The 23066-nt window shown below is 37.1% G+C and overlaps 1 protein-coding gene across 1 annotated transcript in view; it reads left to right on the forward strand.

The window, feature by feature from the left end:
• STARD9 (StAR related lipid transfer domain containing 9) overlaps positions 1 to 23066 on the forward strand; it is a 98844-nt gene that overhangs the window by 25577 nt on the left and 50201 nt on the right. Inside the window, exons 4-8 of the mRNA XM_058850652.1 lie at positions 14797 to 14913; positions 16841 to 16873; positions 16963 to 17024; positions 17486 to 17598; positions 22571 to 22640. Coding sequence (XP_058706635.1) covers positions 14797 to 14913; positions 16841 to 16873; positions 16963 to 17024; positions 17486 to 17598; positions 22571 to 22640 — 395 coding nt within the window. The remainder of the gene's footprint in view (positions 1 to 14796; positions 14914 to 16840; positions 16874 to 16962; positions 17025 to 17485; positions 17599 to 22570; positions 22641 to 23066) is intronic.

The raw sequence follows: 23066 nt of genomic DNA on the forward strand, positions 1-23066 counted from the left end.
GTGATTTTTTTTTGTATTCTACCATGTTCAAATTCCAATCAAGTGAAAGGGTTTGGTGGAGCTAGTTATCATTTTAAAGCCAAAAAATAATCTCATTTCTGTAATGATTAGGAAATATTCTAGTCCAGAACTTGGGGCTGTTACTTGTTCTTTTTCAATAGGTTTTTTTTTGTGTCTGTGTGTGTTTTTGCTTTTGTGTTTGTTTGTTTTGGGTTTTTTTTTTGATGGCTAACACTCCTATATCTCTTAGTTATTTTTAATGTGTCTTATAGCTCTAAACCAAGAAACAGAAACTGAATTTCCAATTCATATTCAGAAAATTAGCAACTATTTTGATTTTTGAGTGGAGAATAAGGTAAGTTAAAGCCTGGGCTGAGGTAGCTTTTATATTTTTAATTTAAATTCAGCAGAAACTCAAAAGAAGTGTCAATGTCTTGAAGATACATTTAGTCTGAAAACATAAAGATTTTGGAGGGTTACAGAAACTTGCTTTCAGCTATTCATGTCCCCCTTTACATCATTTCTGTGCATTTGACTCTGTTGAGTACACCACAATGCTGTTATTGTCTCACTTCCTACTGCATGTCATTTGCATAACTTTGTTGCTTATTACAATATATGGAATGTAATCTTTTTCTATTCCAATTATTATGAATGCAAGAGGCTTTCTGCAACTGCATTTCATTGGCATGTTGAGTTGAAAGGGGAAGCAAAAGAGATTAGAAGTTTGTCTTGATTAGAAGATCATCTTTTGCCCCCATTTTATCAGCTAAGAGTTGATTTTCTTTTTTCTTTATAGCAAGCTGAAGCTGTATCTGTCCAGCTCCTGCTTGAGGTCAGGGAGTATTCCATGAGCACTGCAGCTTGATCATCCCTAGTGCTAAACTGTTGGAGTGCTTCCTGGTGCTGCTTGGCCTGGGATAGCTGCTTCTATTTGTGAAGATTTGTAGGCACAGCCCAGGAACTGGCAGGGACCAGGACCATTTCTGTCTGGCAGTTTTCATGTGGCCACCCTGCCTAGGAGGCTGAGAGTGCTTGATAAGCTGAACACAATGGTCTGTTCCATGCCTTGTGGGCTGGGCATGTTTAAATAGCTGCTGGGGGGAGCTGGCTGAGGAGTTGTGGGTTGTGAGTTAGGGGTGGAGAGTTAATTTTGGGTGCTGAAGTTTGTTGCATGCAGTTTGGCACCTTTTATGCTTCATAGTGAGTATCAATAAATCAAGATTTTTTTTATTTATTTTTTTTTAATATATGTGGTCCACAAGATAACCAGCAGCATGCACATTGTAATGCTTTCCTGGGGCTGATATAGTTGGGAAAGACTCTGCAAGAAAGTCTGCCTTTCTTGCAGCCAGACTGGTTAACAGATTAATTTCTAAAAATGAGGAAAAGGACTTGGGGAGAGAAATTATTTGATAACAGAAATAGAAGAAATAATCCTACACACAGAATAAAATTGTAGAACTGTGCTTTTAAAAATCCTCTTCAAGTCAGGCTTTGACTTTTCCAAAGCAATTGAGGGACTAATAAAAAAAGAAGTGTTGGAAGTGAAATGCTTAAAAATGTACAGTCCACTGTGCTATTTTGACCTATTTGGGCAGCTTTGATCAAAGCAGGCAGCATTTTTAAAGAATTTGCAGATGCTGTGGCCTTCTTTTGCTGTGAGAGCAGCATATACAGATCTTGAATGTAAGAAACACCAAATGCTTCTGCTGAAGTCATTACACTGAAAAGAGAGAAGTCTGCTTGGAATTCCCAGGGAGATGGATGGTCATCTTACACAGCACAGCTGTTTGGAAATCACCTACTAGTTTGAACATGGGGTTATTATATTCAATATTCTTTTGAAACAAACAATATTCTCTAGTAACTGAATTTCTAGCTGAATCAATGATGCAACAGTTACCTACCTAAAAGAGAAAATAGTGCAAGTAGAAATAGAGATTAATAGGTTGGCATATTTGAGAACATCCTGGGGTTTTATGTGAATCTGTCTTTTTCTGAATAAATTTATTGTAGTAAGACACTTGTATTAAAAGAGGGTTGAGACATGTATTTAAAAATTATTGATTTAGCCTATACTCAATACAATAAACTTACATTGGGGTAGAACTGACAATTAAGTTGCAAATCATGAATTATAATTGGTGACAAAATTGATACCTCATTATAGACTATTGTACCAATAAGCTGAAAAGAATGTAGAAGGGTGGCTAATTAGTTAAATCCTGCAAATGCGTTAATGTCCTGCGTTTCAATCCTTTCTAAATATGTTTTCTGAACATCTATCTATCTGCCTCTGCTCATTGATTGTTCATTTCTTGGCCATTTTAGTGTGCTGCATAGCATAAAATCTTAATTTGTAGAAGGAATAAAATTTAATGCGTCTTCAAGAGCTTTTAATGCTGATGAAATTTCTTCATTCTGTCTCATTTTTCTGTATCACCTTTCATGTATTTTATTAGTTAGTGGGAAAAAAATCTGGTTTTCTTAGACAACCAGATATGTTCTCTGAATATTTTAAAAGCTTTTTCTTTTTTTTTTTTTAGTCCAGAAGACATCATGTCTGAGAGGGAAACTCCAGTACTTTCTTCACAGGCCATAATATCATGAATTTTTTTATTTTTTTTTTAATATTTTGCCAAAGGGTCTTTGTTCATTTTGGTAATACTAATGATTTGGTTATTGCTAGGCTTGTAATGGCTCACAAGTATGTGACCTTAACTGGGATATGGAGATTCTCTGGTTCTGATGCCTGGAGTTTTTTTACTGATTTTTAGAAGATCTGCATGTTTTGATTTTTGAAAATATATTGTGTTATCTTTTGCTCTATGAGAGTATTTGGATAGTTGGATTCTTCTATATTTTACAAACACTTTTAAGAAGTTTTACAGGTGATGTGAACCACCTTGCTTTTTGCTTTATGATAGTTAAATAAATTATAGAATGAACTATTGAACCATCTTCATAGTATGTCTTGCCCAGTTTTGAGGCTGGTGTGGTATGCAGTGAGCAGGGAAGAGAATTACAGAATAAAGCAGTATTTCTGTCCAGTCTCAGTAATTTCTAATTTCTGCTCCTAGGAGAGCTGAAATAAAAGAAACTGATACTCTGCACTTTTTTTTTTTAATGTAACATTTCTAGTTAGGCGAGCTTTGGTTCTTCATGGCAGCTTTGCGGTTAATGTGCACTCCTTGTAAATTGGAAGTGAACAGAGCTCCATTGACCTTGCAAAAGAGCAGAAAAAACAATTTACTAAACCACAGCCCTGTCAAACTTCATTCTTAATATATTGTTGAGAATAGGATGCCAAAATCTCTATCTATGAATTCATTAGTCACCTTAAATTGCCTGCTGTTGTTTGGATTCTCCTGGAAACTGCTAAAAGCCATACACATTTAGAAAGGACTTTTTTTCCAGAGGATTTTATGTAGTTCCAAACCATTTTTTTATTTTATTTATTTTTAAAGTTGTGGGACATACCATAGAAAACATCCTCTTTTTTTCTAAAAGAAACCAAACATAAATCTTTAATATTGCAATAATTTTTGAAGAGCTAGAAGTCAAGAAACTTGCTTTTGGGGATTTGACTGGTGATTCTTGATCTTCTCAATGTACATTGAAGTCATATCTGAATTCATAAAAGTGTGTAGATTTTTCCTTCACATCCTTTTTGTGGACATCAGCTGCACTTTTAGTTTAGGCCAGTCAGGTACGTGCTTCAAGACACAGGCATAAAATTAGTCCCGCCGCTGTAAAGGAGTTTTCTCAGTTGAAATGTCACTGTTCTCTGCTTATTGCAGAGTGGGTGGAGTAGATGACCTTTAAAGGTCCAAGCTGTTCTACAGAATTATTAGGGTTGGAAAAGACCTCTAAAATAATGGAGTCCAAACATTAATGCAGCACCACCTTGTTCATTGCTAGGCCATATCCCCAGTTGCCACATCCACAGATCTTTCGAATACTTCCAGGGACGGTGACACCATTACTTCCCTGGGCAACCTTTTCAGTGAAGAAAATTTTCCTGATATCCAATCCAAACCTTCCCTGGCACATCTTGAGGCTGTTTCCTCTCATCCTGTCACTTGTTAGCTGGGAGAAGAGGCTCACCCACACCTCACCACAGCCTCCTTTCATGTAGTTGTTCAGACCAGTAAGATTTCCCCTGAGCCTCCTTTTCTCCAGGTTAAACAACTTCAGCTTCCTCAGCCACTGACCATAAGACACTTCCAGACCCTTCACCATCTCCACTGCCCTTTTCTGGACCCACTCCATCACCTTAGTGTCCATATTGCTGAGAGATGCCCGCAGGGTTTGTACAGGGGGACAATCACTGCCCTGGTCCTGCTGGCCACACTGTTCCTGATACAGGCCAGGATGCCATCGGCCTTGTTGGCCACCTGGACACTGCTGGATCATGTTCAGCTGCTGTCAACCAGCACCTCCAGGTCCTTTTCTGCTGGGCAGCTTTCCAGCCACTCTTCCCCAGCCTGTAGTGCTGTGTGGGTTGGTTGTGTAGGACCTGATGCTTCACTTTGTTGAACCTCACACTGTTGGCCTGGTCCATCCATCCAGCCAGTCCAGATCCCTGCAGAGCCTTCCTGCCCTCCAGCAGGTCAGCACTCCCACCCAGCTCAGTGTCATCTGTGAACTGTCTGAGGGTGCACTCAGTCCCTTTGGCCAGGTTGTTGAAGACATTAGACAGGAGTGGCTTCCTAGCACTGGGCCCAGGAAAACAGCGCTGGCCACCGGCTGCCAGCTGGATGTAACTCCATCGACTACCACTCTCTGAGCCTGGCCTTCCTGCCAGTTCTCTGCACCATTTATGGTGCACCCAATAAGCCCTGAAAATATTCTAAAAACTGTCCCTGGCAGAAGGCGTGTACATTTATGTCTTTATTTTAAGTAAGCAAGCAACAGAAATAAAAATCTGATGATTAAAATAGATACAGTCCTAAGTCTGTTGCCTGAAACTAGGAGGATTTTTTTTCTTCCTGTGAAACAGAGGTAGAAGCAACTATAACTAATACAATACAATACGTGTCCTTTAAACCTTCTCATCTCCCCAGTTATGGAGATGCAATTTCTTTTAAACAAAAAACTGTTGCAGTGAAGTACCAATACTGTGCAGTAACACCATACAGGTTTTTTTTAGATGACAAGCATTGCCTTATTAACAAAATGTACTGCTACAACTTGTTTAACATCCCAATTTATAAACAGAATGTATCTCTATATTTTAGTGTAGAATCAGCTTACAGTTTGGTTCCAATAAATCTCATCATTGCAAGTGTAAAAAAACTGAAATCTGAGGTAAAGACCAAGCACTTAACTTCCATGAGCACTTGCAAGGTTCTACCCAGATTAAATAATGCCAAACACAGAAAATTTACTTCTAGAAGCAGGATGTTACTATATTGGGTTTGAGTACCATTGAAATGTAGTCATTGTTGATTGTTTTATGAACAGAATATGCCTTGTAGAATTTTTGCTGGCATTTTGACAGAATTATTGATATAAATAACAATTTTCAATGTCTTGCCATCTCTTTTGTTTATTTTTACTTTATTTTGGTCTCTTGTATGAAGGTGAAAAAATGAACTGATTGCTAGGAAAGTATATTTTATAGGCTTAAGAATTGTTTTCCAGTGTTGTAATCTTAAGAGCTTGTGATCTAATATGAAAAGAGAATACCCATTTCCAGCTGAAGGGAAAAGAAGCAGAAATCTGTCTTGATAGTGTCATTGTGCTTTTGTCTGAGTATTGCAAACAGTTGTTAGCCCTTACTGAATTACTGAAATATTTAAATTTGAAATAGATACTAAATATCTATTAATATCTATATCTAAATATCTCCATCCTCAGCCTTCTCACAAAATTAAGGAGCAGTTACTTTCAGAGACACAAACGAGAATTGGTATTTATCTCTGCTGTCTTGTACAAAAAGAATTAGTGATTTTATATTCTTTTTCTTTATTTTCCTTTCACATGGAATCACAGACATCCGCTAATGACCTGGGATCTTAGCCAAGAGCTAGCGGTGGTGGGAGAAAATGCAGGATATTTATAACTTCATTATAATCCATTATTTATTCCTTGCTCTCTTCATTGCAAGAAAGATATAATTGAGTATAAAAAACCCACTTAGCTCTCACAGTATTTATTTTGCTCATTTTAGAAGGATATCAGTACAACTGCTCTGCCCTTTTTTAATTCTTTTTTTCTTTTCAGTGGTCATTCAGGCACAGATAACAATGGTATCAGAACATTTAAAGTGACAACTTACATTATTTTTCTGCCATGAAATAATATCTGGGGCATGGGAATGAGATGTCTTAAACACCTGGCTGTGGAGTAAACAGTGGGACTGTAGAGAATATTGTGTTGCTTCTTCCAGCTGTGACATTAGCCTTTGCTAGACTTTGAAAAGCTAAAGATTTTAGCTTCCCCCATGGTTCCATTATTGAATGGTCTGACCCAGAATTCACTCAGGAAAAATTTTCCTTCATGGGGTATTGCTGGCACTGGTCTAAGTCACAGTGTTACTGTTCTGCTGTTGGAGATGCACAGAAATTAAATCCATACCTCTGACATCCAACCCAGCACTCAAAGCTGGTCCCATGCTCTTGGGGCAGAGAAATGAAACCACTTAGTTTCTCATCTTCTCATTAAGACAGTGTTGCAAGTTGTGTGCAGCTAGCCATTTGCATCCAATCTTCTTCCTTTCCCTCAGGATGCTTACTGGTTTTTATCCAGTTTTAAAGACCCCAAAACCACAAAATTATAGGCCTGAATCTTAAAGTATTCATTAATAAAGCCAAAAAATTGTCAGGTGTTTTCCACTGTAGAAAGCTTTATTATGATAAATATAGCTGGACTGAGCTAGATCAATATTGATGTAGTATCAAATGGTGTAGAGTTTGGATTATATGGCTATTACATTAAGATTTCTCTTCTATAAATCAGCGATAACACAATAGGAATCCCTTTTGGAAAGGAAAATAGATGAGAGGTATGTGCTTTTGTATGGGTAGATAAAATACACAAGCTGATGTTTACAGCAGAATATCTGCAATTTTATAAAAAAAGAAAAGAAAAAATGAAGTAGAGAGGAATTGTGCCCTTGGTGATGAAGCAGTTTAGAACTTTAAAAAGTTCAGGTTCTATCAGAACATTTATAAATTAGACTGATGTGGTAAGCACAGATTTTTTTCCTTTTTTGTCAAAATGAGATGTTTTTTTAATGATTAATCAGTGAATAAGGTGTATTTTCATGATTATATAATTCAGCAATAAAATGGCAGGAATGTAAAGCTACTACTCAGCCTAATCAGAATCCAATATTCTCCCTCCTGTTCCCCCCCTCCAGAAGAACAATAGATTTGTCACATGCTATCTGTGACTTTCTCTAGTACTTTTGTTTCATGGTTTCTCCTAAATACCTTAATCAAGCTTGAACTTTCACGCTGTTAAATTTAGTGTGTGTGTACGACCATTACCACACAGAGCAGACAGTTTTTCCACTGGAAAAAAAATTACACCTGGTAAGATGAACAAAGAAGTCATTGTTGTCTCTCAGTGGGAGAATTAAAGCACAAAGGGATTTAAAGACACACTGGAAGTCTGTTGGCAGAGCCAAGAACAGAACTGTCTCTTAAGTTCTGGTGCAAATGCCTCTGCCAGGAGCCAAGCTTCTTGAGCTGGAGAGAAGCCGTCCCTTTCACAGCCCTGCTTCCGGTTGGACTGGGAAAAAGAAACTGAAAAGGCAGGATAGAGAGAAGGAAAAGAAATAATCCTGGTTGTGAAGCTGTGGCCTCTTGTAAAGAGAGAAAAAACTTTCCCAAACTAACCAACCGATGCCTTCCCCCCTTCCGCTTTATCCCATTCAAACCAAGAAGTAATGTTGCTGAAGTAATCCAAATGTCACAGTAGAGGCTTCTGAGCAACTGATCAGCATAATGTGCTTCCCTTTGCTCGTGCTTTCTCTGACCATGTACAGAAAGCCCTTCGGCTGACACTTGTTTAATATTTGTTAAGACAAAACACGTGCAGAAAAAGCCTTGCATTGTTGGAACAACCTCCTAGATTTGTTTTTATGTATTCCTTCCTTGCATTCTCTTTCTGCCTTTTTATGTAAATTAATTAAGGGTTTGTAAAGACTGTGGGACGAAGGTTTTCATTATTTTGGCAGGAATTGCTTAGTTCTGTATAATTCTACTAAATTAATGTGGTTTTTTCACCTTAAATCTGAGTCTTGGATGCTACATTTGAGATGTAGCAGCAATGTCATTAAATACAATTTAGTTGTAACCCAAACAGCAACAGCTTGAGGCAAAATTCTGGAAGGAAAACACAGGAAATACGAGATGCAGCATATCTGTAGCTCACAGTGGAGACCGTGGCAAACAGAGCCTGCAGGATGGAGCCTCTTAGACTTCATGCAGTTACTCAGACTGCCCTGACCTATTGACACACTGACCTGAGTGTGATTTTGTTTGCATAGTACACAACAGCACCTCTTTAATACGTAATTCATTTCATAGCTGTGTCTGCTGCAGTTGTCTTGGTACTCTGAAGCTTTCTACCTACTGATGAGGAAGTTTTCCCTTATCTTGTTTGCAAGGCAAATCATTAATGGAAATAAGGCTGTTGAGTTTTCTCAGCATTTATAAAGTGACTTGTTGGTTCTGTGGTCAAAAGTAGCTTTTGACTGTGTGTCTTGCTTCAGCTGAGTCTTTTCCATTTTCATTAAACTGGGATATTTTAAAGGCTATTTTTAAATTGTGCTGTCCAAGAAGATCATTGTCTTTTGATTTTGTTCCTGGTTATTAGCTGTGGGAATTTATCTTAGTATCCTAACTTTAGCCTAATGTTTTGCAGTAAAACTGGATTGCTTTTGGTGAGTTTTCAGTGTTGATGTTTGTAGACTATGCCTTTAATAAGTACAAATTTTATTTATTCAAAAATCCTTTCTTTATTCCTTTCTTTTGTCTTTACCAAATAAACTCTCTTGAAATTTGAAGTTTCCTAGTTGGATTTAGTGTCCTAGAGTGACTATTATACATTGATGATTTCAGACATTGGCAATAAGTAAATGGGTGCTGTCCAAATAAGACTTGATAAACTATTCTGTTAATTTGTTGCTCATAAAAGTTGTAGCTTCCTCCTTCTTTTTTCCCCTCCCTTTTCCTCTGCTTTGGCCCTTGCTTGTTCATTGTTCTCAAAGCGAAATGAAAGTCTTATTTACCAGAAATTACTTAGGGGAAAAAACCCCCAAGTGACAGAAAATGCTTATTTATTAATATTCATTTTTTACATTTCCAAACTTGGCATTACATGCTGTACCTGGAAGTTTACTGGATTTTTTTTTAATGTGACTCTGAGACTTGGCATGAATGACTTGGAAAAACATTCAATTTCCCAAATTACTAAACCCCAAAGCTTAACAGTCAATTAACTGTCATTTAAAACAATTTCTTTTCCTTTCTTCTTGCAATCCATGTTCTGATTGGATTAAGGAAGGAAAGTTTTATGCTCAAGAAATTTATATTGCCAAACCTTCATTTCTGATAGAATGACTCCATTATCTTCAAAATTTAAGCATTTATTAGTGTAAGAGGGACACTATCAGAGAATAAAGAGAGCCCCTTCCACTTACATTGTAAAATATGTATTTGTTGTCATCAGCTGTGCTAGATGTGGATCTATTCAATGCATAGTAATTCCAAGTAAAGTCAAAGGTAGTGATATTAACTGAGCCTTGTGTTACAAAGTCAGTAGCATTAGTTTGAATCTCATGCATTAGAGAACAGTTTAATTATCTCCAACCTTTTGGAGGAATAAAAGAAAAACTGACAGCAAACACACTTGTCTGTCTTAGTGTGTGTCACAGAGAGGTTGTAGATTCAAGGGAATATCCACAGGCCATTGGTTTGATAATAACTAAGAAGTCAGAGAATATAAAAGAAAAAAGTTTTTATAATATGCACAGGTAGTTGGGAGAAATAGAATATGCTAAAACTTTTTTTTTAATTGAAAAATAAACAGGCCTTTTTAAAAATAAGAACTTGAAAACAGAAGGCTTCACAATTTTAATATCCGAGCAAAAATTTCAATGTAAACTAAAGTCTCAAATCATTACTGTTAACAAAAGAAATCTGAAAGTTATTTCACTTTTGGTGAGTAATTGGTCCATGTCATATTTTACTTCTTAGCAGTAGAACAAAATATATTCCAGAAAAAAAATACAGTCATCTATCTGCTGATCCATACTTATACACAGACATGCAGGTCTAACGTGATAAAATGTGACATTATCTCAGGCTAATAAATAAGGTATTTTTCAGTGCCTTGCAAAGTCATTATTTAAGAAAGATGTAAAAAAAACCACTATAAATTTTGACTTTTAAGCTAGAAAAGGAGAGCTGAGAGAAGATTTCTGATTCTGCTGTCCAAATGGGAAAGAATCAGAACAGATTGCTGCTCATCTCTTATAAATCTCCTGGTAGTGAAGAAGATTGTTATTCTTATTACTCACAAATCTAATTGCAAAATCTGTTTCCAATTTCTAAAAAGGAAGAGCTTTACTACTTTAGTATTGTGAAACTCACTTTATAAAGATTCATGCAATGGGAAGAAGAAATGTCTTTTGTCACTTGGTCATCACTGTTTCTTAGGATAGGTGGTGTCGTATCCTTCTTTGAAATCTCCGAGACTCCTCCAAATTTTATCTTTTGGTTAGACAATTGATATTCCTCATACATCGTTTTAAAAATGGACTGTGTGGAAAAGGTTAAAATTCTCAAGCATTCTTGAAGAAGCAACCCAAAACCATATCTCAGTTTGTTCTACCAATTTTTATTTTGTTTTGAATTGAGTAGTAAATCCTAATTTTCATGTCAGGGGTGACTTGATACAAACTGCAAATTTTTGGTGTGGATTTACTTTGTGTTTCATGCTGACTTCAGTTCATACTTCATAATTTTTGATTTCCAAAAGAGTTTCTGAGGCTGTTTGATGAGTGGCACATTCATTTAACCGCTAATACATTTGTATTTCAAAAGAAATAAATAGTCTTTCTAGTCTTCAGTTTTAAATAGGATTAACTCGATGGTGATAATTCGACAGTTGTCTTAATGCCTTCTCACAACTTTTTCAGAAAGGCATGGGGTTTTTTTTCCGCTGTTAGGACTGTTGACAAGTGATAAATTGTAGAATATTTCCCAGAACACCATGGGGTATGGACCACATACAGCTGGGCAAGTACAAGGAAAAGACATGGCAGAGGCAGTTAGGGCTTTGTTGAAAGGCTCGTTCTTGCACGGAACAAAGTGAGCAGTGCCAGTCACACAGAGCAGCCATGCAGGGAAGACAGCGTTGTCTCAGCCAAATGGTGTGTTCTCTGCAGGAAACCATATCCAACTCGTGTTTCTTGAAAAACCTCATCTTCCTGAAGTTTCATTTAAAATGTGAGACTTGGAATAATCCCAGAAGATTCTTCTTTTCCCTGCCACCCTCACCTCGTGATCAGCAAAATCTGTGATTCAATCTATTGTATCATGAAATATGTTAGTACATATGCCCAGAATGATTAATTAGAGGACTTTTTTGTATAATCTGCAACTGTTATTGCTAATGGGTATTTGGACTAATGCCTCTGATATTAGAGAAAGCTTTGATTTCAATTACTCTCCTTCCTTTTTAAGCAAGTAATAAATTTATTGCTGTGATTCAACTTCTCCATTTTTTCTGCAGTACACCGAAACAAAGAGGCTTTTCTGACTAAATTGAGGCTATATTCAATTAAATTAATTGTAACTTATCCTCACAAAAGGAGAGAGAGTAATTTACCAGAAAGAACAAAAATTAAACAGTACAAATCAGCTTTTACTAGAAGTTCAGTAAATAATTTTTGGAGATTCTGATGCATCACTATCCTAGGGTTGTTGTTGTTTTCAGAGAATCCAGGGGTTTTTTGTATTATGTCTTCTCTCAAGACCTAATTAAAAAAAGGTCTGATTTGAAAGACATATTTGAATTAAAGTGTCTGAGTAACCATGTGTATTTAATACAGAGTAAGTGTAGCAGCTTTAACTGAGAATGTGGAGTTAGAGGTTCTTCTTTCCGAGAGTCCAAGGTGCTCTTGGAGAGAGGGGATGCCCAGTAATTTGCACGGTTGGCTTAAATTGCTGTGGATGTGGTAAAATTACAAGGAGTTTTATGAACACTAGTGAGAACATCCCACAATCTTCTGCTAATGGATAGCATTATTCCTACTTTATCTGTAGGAAAACTGAGCCATGAAAACGTTAAATGAATTGCACAATGTTGTACAAAAGTTTCAACAACAGAGAAAGAGCTAAAATGGTGTTGTTCTAAAATACCAGCTTCAATGTCCAGATGACACTGATTGGTGTTGTTGTCCTGAAAGTTTGCCACCTGTGAAGATTTCATTTTATTATACTTAGCTCAAGTTACTAACTCTCAAAGATCCATTATGAACCTTCAGAAAGGAGGACAGCATTTAATGAGGAAACTATCACAGAATCAAGATACTTCTCTAGTATTTATCCCTGTTGTAAGCGGTTCTGCCATGTGAAGTATGGGTTTCTGAGTTGATATGGAGTCCTTCAGCTGCTTTTAGTACAATGAGCCATGCAAAATTCCTGAATTTATTCAATGTTGATACTCTGAAATGGGCACAGTATTGCCTTGCTCCCCTTACTTCAAGATAATTCATCCTGCAATTTCTTAGTCCTTTATACTGCTTGACTCTGGCCCTCTGTCAGTCTGCAGAACTAATTCTTGCCCTCTTGAATTTAGATTCTTTCCTCCTGCCCCTTATATTCACATTCTCAGCTACTGATTTCATTGAGGTGCTCACACAGGAGGAATTTTCTCCTTTGAACTTAAGTGTCCTGTCTTAGAGATGTCCTGCAAGATTTACATGCTAACCAGGTAGGGAAGAGATCCTAGTGGTACTTCTACTGAGTTCACTGGAGAATTCACATGAGAATAAATTTTCCTGGACTTTGAGCCCTTTTAACCTCTCTGCAGGGCTTCTACCTGCCTGATAGCCCAATTTGCTGCTCACAAGCAAATGTGCCTGTGCTCAGAAACACTCCTGCCCTGAATCCCTTGACCATCAGCTTGGACTCTACGCCTAATTGAAGTCTCTCACCTTAAACATTCCTTGGTGAGTTTTACACAGCCTTGCAGGCCCCACTCAAATATCCCAAATTCTCCTGTTTCTTTTTTTCCCCTCCAGGTTGCTGTCTGTGAAGTCCAGGTCAGCCACTCCAAAGCTCCACCTCTGTTTCTTAATGGCCTCCAGTAGTGACTGGAGGGTTTGTCTCTATCTTTTTTTTTTAATCCCTTGTCTATTACATTTGTATCCCTGTGTTCTGCTCATGGCTTTCACTGTGTGCTTTGAATGGAAAAGTTTCTTGAGCTGATGATCCTAGTGAAGCAGATGCTCTGACATGCCACATATTCAAATACAAAAAGGGGTAGTCAAATTTTGCCAAATAGGAATGTTATTAATTCTTCAGCTGGAAATTAGCATCTTGTCCTAGTCTGAGTTGAAATATGATCTGAAAACTAAAGTCTCAGGAGAGGACTTTCAATCTGCTTTCTGTGCAGTTTAGGAAAAGTGGTGATATCTATGATTTATTTTTTTTCTATTGTTTTTTGTATCAGTTTTGTATCAGACATTTATCTGGTCATTGGAGAAGAAAATGACCTGGCAGTGGATGAGATTTCGCAGCACTAAAACAGTGAAATCCTATGCATTTCTCTATATATACAGACCAGCTTTCTATGTGAACAGCAAAAGCATTAAAGCTTGTAACCTCTCTTTTGCAAGGCCAAAGTGTGCAGAGGCGTTGGCAGCCTGCCTGCTGGAACCTTTTGATCCACAATGCACTTCCTGGCAAACCTTACTAAGAGTCCTTTGAGCTGGTTTGGGGCAAGGCTTTGATGTCCTGAGAGCATGATCGCAATGTGGGTCACCTGTGGATCAAAAAGAAAAAAGAAGGAGCAGGGAAAGCAGAAGGAATAAGTGGTCAGACCTTGTTGAATGGGTAGTTTGTCAGTGTTGGTCCAGCTTTAGCAGCCACAGTAGGACCACTGCAAGCTTTGGAGGTCCTGAGAGGCTGACAAGGATTTGGTGATAACAAGTCCTGGCTCTGTAATGCAATGAGCAGAAAAAGACAGGTCACTGTGTGTTTGGTGTGAGAAAATAAAGCATGTAGCCTCTGGTGGAGTCACTTACAGACCAGGTGGGTCAGATAGAAATATTGCTTGGGTGAAATCTGTGTGCAGGATAGACTTTGCTTTGCTTCTGATCTGTAATTTTGATGCTGAATTTATGTAATTGCATCAAAGAGCCTTGATCATACCTTTCTGTCACATTTATGATGAGAACTGTAAATGCTCAGGGTAGGAAAGAGCCTCAAGAATTCACATAGTCTGAATATAAAATAAGAGATAGCAGACAGGGAAGCACTTAAACACTACTTCTACTTGTCAGCACTATGCTTGGTATATATATATATATATATATGTATATACACACACACACTAGTATCTTAAGGAAGATCTAACAAGTGGATGCTGGGCACTCAGCATTGAGTCTGATAAAATAAAAAGACAAATGAGTGAAGATCCTTGTTCCCATGGAGTTATTAAAGGAGCAAGATCTGTTACTATTAAAGAAGCAAGATCTGCAGGTAATGAAGAGTGTTTATAAGGAGATATATTGTTCATGGTCTGCTTTATTTCTCTTGGTCTTTTCAGGTGTTCCAGGACCTTGGCACTTCTGTGTTGTCTGGTGCATTTAGAGGATACAACATCTGCCTCTTTGCATATGGACAGACAGGCTCAGGAAAAACTTACACAATGATGGGAACACCTGTGAGTTACACCATTCATTTTAAACTTAGGGCAGGATGTCTAGCAGAAACACTGCTTTATTTTTAAATGGTGGTTGTGGTGCTTGTTGAACACAATGCTTATACATGTTTTATTCAGTTTTTAAATTTATAAAATGAGAGCCTTTAAATTTAGCTTAAAAAGAGAGTATCATGTAAAATATTAGAAAGTGTGGTGTAGTTTGAATATTTATTTTTAGATAATATTCTTACTACATATGAATCTTATCACAGAGTTAGAGGACAAAAAAATCAATACCCTGGAATAGTTCTGGATTTTAGAAATCGTAGCCCAAGATAATACGAAGTATTCATTCCTATGTGATATTTTGGCAATCTGACCTATGCTGAGATTAAGTTAATTTCACAAATAAAATTGAATGCAATTCACAGTAATACTTTTGAAACAGGCTTGAATATTACTTGGAATATTGGCCTGTGGAAGTACTTCCAGTTTTGACACACATTTGAATGAAATTTACAGAAGCTGTTACATTTTTAGATTTTTCTACCAGGCATCACCTAAAGTGCATTTTAATCTTTTTACTCAGATTGATGGAGTCAATTGATGATTTCCTGTGTTTTGTGTAACAGGAGACAATTCGATTTTTATCCAAGAATATTCTTAGCTGTTGGTGAAACGTACTGCTAAAAAAAAATATAAATAAATAGTTTGCATAAGTGGACCTGTATTTTCTACATCCATGGGATTCTGTTTTTGAGGTGAAATAAGGGCAAAATGTGTTTAACTCCAAAGATAAGAGGCTTGTTCTAACATAGTTTGTTCTTTTGACAAGAGTTTGGATTTTTAAAATTTTATTTTCTCAGTAGACATCAACAATAGGATTTAGTTACATTCTTACCAGATTCTCTATTAATTTTATCTGAAACCAAGTTTTATGCCATAAAAGCCTGAAGAATTGTTAAAATTTAGGTTAATAGGTAGCAAACTAGGATATTTATATTACCCTATCTTGAAAATTTTTGAATCTTAGCAATTCATAATGGCCACAACACAAAAATGCCATTATTTTCAAGGAAATATCTGGGTGTTGTGTTTCTAAAAGATTTCTTGCTTAAAAATTAATTTATTTCTCCTATGCAATACTGCTTTTAACTGCTCTTTAATAACATGTACTCACTGTGAAGCAGTGTTCCAGTGTCTGGTATAAACAGAATTTTTTGTCCATGGTGGTCCACTTGATGAACCTGGATTTTATTCTTGTAACACAGTTTCAAGTGTGCCTTTTGAAGAGTCTTTCATGCTATTCAGCAAGCAGAATCTACCTAAGCCCTGGTGTCTTTCCTGGGCTGCCTTGGCCCTGGAGTCACTAAAGTGTGAGCAATCATCCTAAGGAGAATTCATCACACAAAACCACACTGTTACTTCAGTGCTGTGTAGACTCTTTGGGCAAAATTTAAATCACATAGTCTGGGTATTGTTAACAGCCCCATATCCTGTTCTCTCTGAGAGACAAAATTTATAAAACTAGAATATAAAGCAATTCCAAGGCTCCTCTGTGATGCCATAGCATGAAGAAATAAAAGTAGAATAAAGAAAACTCAAATATATTCATGAGCAATCAAGCTAGTTTCAGTGTTGGCCTGGCTTCATCTAGTCTGCAACAGCTCTGACACATGTCCAGTATCATTACATCAAACAGCTTTTAGATTTAACCCAAGCCTCTGAACTTCTCATCAATGCTGTGTACATTGCTCTAAAATTACTTTTGGTATAGATAGCCATGCTGTTCTGAACTACACTCCATGGCTGTGTTGAAAATCACTATACAGCCATTACTGCACTATGATTCTGTCCTTTTCTTATAACTTGACTTTTGTTTAAAAATAGGTTTTGCATGAGTGTTGGAAAATATATTATTTAATTTTTTTCTGTTTATTATTTGAAGGCATCCATTGGGCTGACACCTCGTATATGTGAGGTATTTTTTTTTTCCTTCACTTGCATTTGTTTAAGCAGATAGATTTTCTTAATGTATTTTAAATTTACATAAACTTCTCATTTGTGAAGGGCCTCTTTTCAAGGAAGAATGATTACTCAGACCAGATGGCATCATGCAGGGTAAAGGTCAGGTAAGTGTTTTGGACAACAATATGGAAGCTTTTAACAACATACTCCTGTGATCAAGTGAAGTAAAGACTAGTTAATTTTGTTTCTGTTTTCTTAAAAGATGGTAGTTTTGGAATGAGGGGAAAAACAAAAAGGAATGATGAGAAAGCACTGGGTGTAGTTTTCCATCTAAGAATAGTTCTTTGGATGCTGATGTTCACTTTTGTATAAACAGCTGAAATAGGAATGCAGTGAAAATTTACTTGCTTTGTATAACTCCTAAATTGAGCCATGATCCTACATACCTGTCTTATTCATCATTCCCTTGGACCTAATAAAGCACTGCGTTTGAAAATCTGGGCATTTGAGGCCACTAATGCAAAAATCTATGTAAGAGTCAGTTACATTGTCTAAGTATACAGTTATTCCTTTTGTTTTGTTTTTAGTTGAGTGAATTTAACTTTCCCTTTTTTTTCCTTTTCAGTTTTCTTGAAATCTATAACGAGCGAGTCCGAGACCTGTTAAAACAGTCAGACAGAAAGAAACCCTACACACTTCGAGTTCGAGAACACCCTGAAACAGGACCATATGTGCAAGGTGAGAGTGGGCTTCACAATCAGCATCAGAACTGCAGGTGAATGCGTGTCAGGTGTGCATGTATCTTGGCATGTGTTCCTGCAGTGATGGTAATTGTCTCTGCTCTTCAAGGGATACTTTTCTCAAATGTTTTTCTTCTTGTATGATCACCTGTAGTATACTGAAAGCTTTGCCTTTGTTATCCTGCTGGCTGGATATCCTGCACTGTCTGCCTTTCCAGTCATAGGTCATATTTGAGCTATATTATTTTTCTTTCTTTTATTTTAAAGGAATATTAACTTAATCAAGGAATCTACCAACATTAGCTCTACATGGGTTCTCCAGACCAGCCTAAGATCCCTTCACACCCATTTCATACCTTGGCAGCAGAATATACATTTAAAAAAAAAAAAAAAAGTAGATCAATTCAACTTTTGATGTTGCAGGGCCGGCCATGAAAAGCAGTGAAAATCTCACCCAAGTGAAAACCTAATAAGCTTGATTTTCAGTTGTTAGCTTTTTCAGTTGCCTTCCTTATTTTTGTTCTTACCTTCTCTCTCATTGTTTTCCTACTTCCAGTTTATTTTCAGTCTTGATTGGTGCTTTCACCTCAAGGTCTCATACAGCTTTAAACTGTAGTTTGGCCTTTGGTATTTCAGAAATTGGTTGGCTCCTGGAGTAAAGTTTTCCCAGCTACATTGCTATGTATCCGACCCAAAGTTGGCAAAAATCACATCTCAAAATCTGCACACCAATGTAAAATCATACGGTGGAGATCAGAAGGAAGAGTGTTTTCCAAACTGAGAGTTTGTTTAGAAAGTAAATGCATACATTTCCTTTTCTTCTTGCCTTGTATCCAGTGGACAGAATTCCAGAGTAGCCTCTAGTATCACTGAATCTGCAACTGCTTGGCTGGCCACCAAGTGAGTAGTAATACCTAGGGGGTGTGCACTTAGTGCACAAAATGCATACCACATAGAATTTTATGGATCCTGGCACATCAGAGCAAATACTGATTTGTCCTGGCTTCTAAGCAGAGTCCTGGTCTCTGTTTAGTGAATTTCTCTTGCTCTCCCTGGTTGACTTTTCTCCCTGTTTTTCTTTATTACGGCATTGCACATCACATAGTTATCCTTCCTCCAGAGATTAAAGGAAGATGTGACAACAGATAGACTGTCTTGACTGTGTGAATGGATGGAGCCTGATTCCTTGGACACCTGCTGTATAGGTCATAGCACATCTAACAGCCCATGGTTCCTCCTCTCAAAATTTGAAATCAGCATGTGCAAAGTGTTGAACTTTCATGGTCCTGTACACAGGGCCCTGTCAGACATTCTGGTTCTTTCAGCTGTGCTTTCCCAGCACATCAGCATCCTGTTTAAAGGAGGCTTGGAAAATAATAGATGAATTGATGGTCTCATTAGTATGGCAAACATAATTCCTTAAAAAGCAGATTCATAGACATTTGGCTTTTATTGAGGGCTTTCCAAGATTCTGTTTCTACCTGCTTTTTATTGGAGAACTTCATTGTTGATGGAGTTCAGATACTAATTATTTTCTTTTAGCAGCTGCTCATTCACCACACAAGAAAGGGTCTTTAAACTGCTTCCTTCTTTGGCAATTTCCATCTCTTTTCTCAGGCCTTATATCTCCAGTGATTCCTTGGCTGCATATAATGGAGTTTCCCTGTTTTAAAAGAAAATAAAGTTATAGCTTCTGCCAATGGGCTGGCTTGCCTTTTTGTCTTCATCTGGAAACTTCCAGGCCAATTCTATCACTTCTTTTTCAATTCTGTTGTGGCTTTTGTTACTGTTGTTGTGGGGTTTGTTAGGGGGGGGTTGTTTGTCTGTTTGTTTCTATTGTGCTTTTTTTATTTACTCATTTTGAATAAGGATTTTATACTTGGACGCAACTGAAATTTTTGACTGGAACAATTTTATGCTAGAGTTCCAAAATATGCTAATAAAGGTCCCAGTTGATTAGATTTTTTAAACTAAGAGGAAAAGATAACGGCTAAATAACGTTTGCCACTTTTGGCAATGTTTGCAAATTCAGTTTGAATAATTTATTTTAGATTATTCACTCCCTCTGTATATTATGACAGCCTTTTACCTTTTCAGTGGTAAGTGTGATTAAGTTGTTTTTTTTTAAACTGATCACATGCATGAGAAATGCAATATTTTCTCTGCTGAAGACACCATGGTGTGCAATTAGATGCTGTTGTGAGACCATGTGAACTGAAGTAATTTCAGGATGATGAGTTAGTGGCTTAGGGCAAGAGATGATAGTTCTTGTTTTTCAACATGTGTATACAAATATATATTATTGAATTTGCCTATGCAGTTTATGCAGTTGAGAGCTGTTATAGTTTGCTTTATTTGAGACAGCCCCAGTGTCTATTTAGGAGTGGGACTAATAAAGTGTGATGGAAGTGCATTCATTAGCTCACATCAAAAATAAGCAGCAGTGAAGAATTTCTGTAATGAAGATTTTCTACGTGCTGAAGTAGTCTTTGGCAATTTTATACGTAGTCTCTCTGTGCAGGATCAGTGTGCAAGAATAATAATTCCAATAGCTAGACAGCCAAGATCAAAATTGTCAGCAAGTGTACTAGGAGAGCTTGGTTTGTGTTTCACTTCCAGGCAATTTACTGTATGGGAGAAATGAAATGCTGAGCATCAGCAAAGCTCAGAAATTTTCCATTGTTTTCCATAGATCAAGCAAGTATTAGAATCTGTATTTGCATCATACTTCTTGCAAGCAATCAGCAATTTTAAGGTTTACTGGCTCTTATGAGGAGCTCCTCAGTGTAAATTAGTTTTAGTTGTGTGTTTGGTGTCAATGACATCCAGAGTATGGCTAGCTGTGGATGAAGAGTAGAGATGGGGGATAATCAGAAAACTTGATCTCTTCAAGGACACTTAGATGCTGTGGGCAATGCATTTTCCATTTGCAAGTCCAGTCAGAAAGTCCCAGCTCTGAGCACTAAGTGTTTTAAATGTTTTCCAACCCATCGTTTTTTCACGTAAAGGCTTAGGGATTGTAGCCTTTAAAATGCTGGAAGTGTTTCAGTGCTTTGGATTGGAATAGTTTCAAACTTCTCCCTCACAGATGGTTGCACTGTTAAGGAATCGGCCTCTCTTAAATCAGGAAATGATGCAATCTATTTTATTACTCTGAGACAGATTTCTGGGGGGAGATCCTTTCTTACTCCAAGGCAGATTTCTAGACAAGTGAGTGGTTTTGATCTTTCTATGGGACTTGAAAATGACCTTTCTTTTTCTGGCAACCAACAGAACACTTCATTTCTTTTCAAGCAACATTTAAAATATTTCATTAACCTTATTAAAAAGCTAACTGTTTTAAACTCTCAGCTAGATTGACAATTCCAGTGCTTAGGGAAATGTAGGCAGGTAAGAATTTCTTCCTTGCCTCCTTTTTATAATGGTATTTTTTATTCAGTTAAATAAGACCCTGAAAAGGGATCTGGGAAAACAATGTATGATAGTTTCCATATTCTGAGCTTTGAAGATCCCAGTGTGGCTGGAAAAATAATGGGCTTCTTTCTCAAATGGAAAATGTGATGACTTCTGGAATTAATGTGTTGTAAAGAGACACTAGAGAGCAGAAGAAATACTTCTATTTGAAAATCATCCTGTACTTTGTGTGTGTGTAAGTGTTCACGCACGCACACTGGAGTTAGGGTTATTTTAAAAGTGTGAGTGATCCAAAAATCTTTTTTTTTCTTAATACGTATCAGTTATTAAAGGACTAAAGTGAAATCCCTTCTTTGTCCTAGGTTTTGCTTTCATTTAGAGTTAAGCAAGCTGTTATCATGAAAGGATAGACTCGTAACAATATCAGAAGTATCTATTTCAGTCTTGTTGAATTTCATATTAGTCTTGACTTACATTCTAGAAGTAGACAAATTATTTTATCCAAATCAATTTTTTTTTTCAGGACTTTCCCTTCACCCACACTTTTGTGGTCTGGAGTAACACAGTCCAAACCTAAATCTGTGGAGGGAGAACAAGCTTCTCTAGATTCCAGCTGTGAGATAAAACATTCTGCGCAGGCGTGTTTTGCTAGCTGTGGTATGACAAAGACTTGCTTCACAGCTCAGGTGTTTTTGTGGAGTTACTGCAGTACAGATGATAAATAATCCTTGGTGACAAGGCATATTAAACTGGATTTATGGGAAATACAAGCCTGTTGAGGATAATTTTGTGCATGTGCTGGAATTTGCACTTTGCCAGGAGCTGGCAGTGCTTCAGTGCAGCAGCACACCGCCCTCAGCTGGGGCCCTCTTGGTCATGACCACACCTCCAGCACAGCAGGCTCTGAATGTGGGATTCCTTTCATTTCTTTAGGGGTTTTCCCCTCCTTAAAAATACAGTCAAATTTAAAAAAACAAATAAAAATGAACCAAAAATTAACTGAAAGGAGAAGACAAGAAAAGGCCAAATGATCCATATCATTATTTGGGGAGATCCTTCAAAAAGCCCTCTGAGGAGAAAAGTGCATGAAGATTCCCAGATGCAGGCTAAAGCCTATTGAACTAAGTGGTAAATATTCACAGGGGTTGGTTCCTGGTTCAGTTAGTTGTGTGAGCAGAGCTGTCATCCAGAAGCAATGGCCAAAATTTTTTTTATTCTATTTGTACCCAAGTAGAAGCAGTGACATAGCTGAAAATTTATTATGGACTTAGAGTTATACTGTTTTTTATGTACCATTGTTGTGCAGGTGGAAAAGTTCTGATCTTTGAAGGTATGAGGCTTTTTTTTTATACTAATGTCACAGCATCAGAAGGATGAAGTAGAATTTTTTACTTCATTTTTTAAAAAAAACTACTCTAGTCAAGACACGACTTGTATTATAGACTGTCATCTCAGCAGAACATCCTTATTCTCCTGATGCTGGGTAAATTTTTGGATAAACAGAATGAAACTTCCTGAGAAAGCTAACTATTTAATTCTTCTTGAATCTTTGGCAGGTTTGACTCAGCATTTAGTTACAGACTACAAGCAAGTTGTAAAACTTCTAGAAGAAGGAATAGCTAAAAGGTATTTTATATTTCAAACCAGCTCCATCTGTATTTAACTCTTTTTTTCACTGTGTGTTGATTTCATTGATGTTTGTTTTACTGACCGTGTTGCCAGTGTTTTGTGATGACAGGATGTCAGATTTTGTGATCCTGCACATGACACACACACACGAGATGTTAACTATCATCATACTGCCCAGAGCAAGAGCTACAAGCACTCATGAAGTTGCTTCTTCAAAACTGATCCCATGCTGACTTATCCACAAAAATCCACCATCTGTCTGTGATAAAAAATGCAAGCCAAGAAAACATTTTGCTGTAAACAGACATCTGTTTTTTCCCTTCACTTGCTCATGATACTTTTGACTGGGTAGCTTTCAACTCACTTCATTGTGTAATTCAGTGATTTAAAACTGCTGAAAATATAATGTATACTTATTTATTT

Source organism: Poecile atricapillus, chromosome 1, assembly GCF_030490865.1.
Source record: "Poecile atricapillus isolate bPoeAtr1 chromosome 1, bPoeAtr1.hap1, whole genome shotgun sequence".
In the NCBI taxonomy this organism is placed as follows: domain Eukaryota; kingdom Metazoa; phylum Chordata; class Aves; order Passeriformes; family Paridae; genus Poecile; species Poecile atricapillus.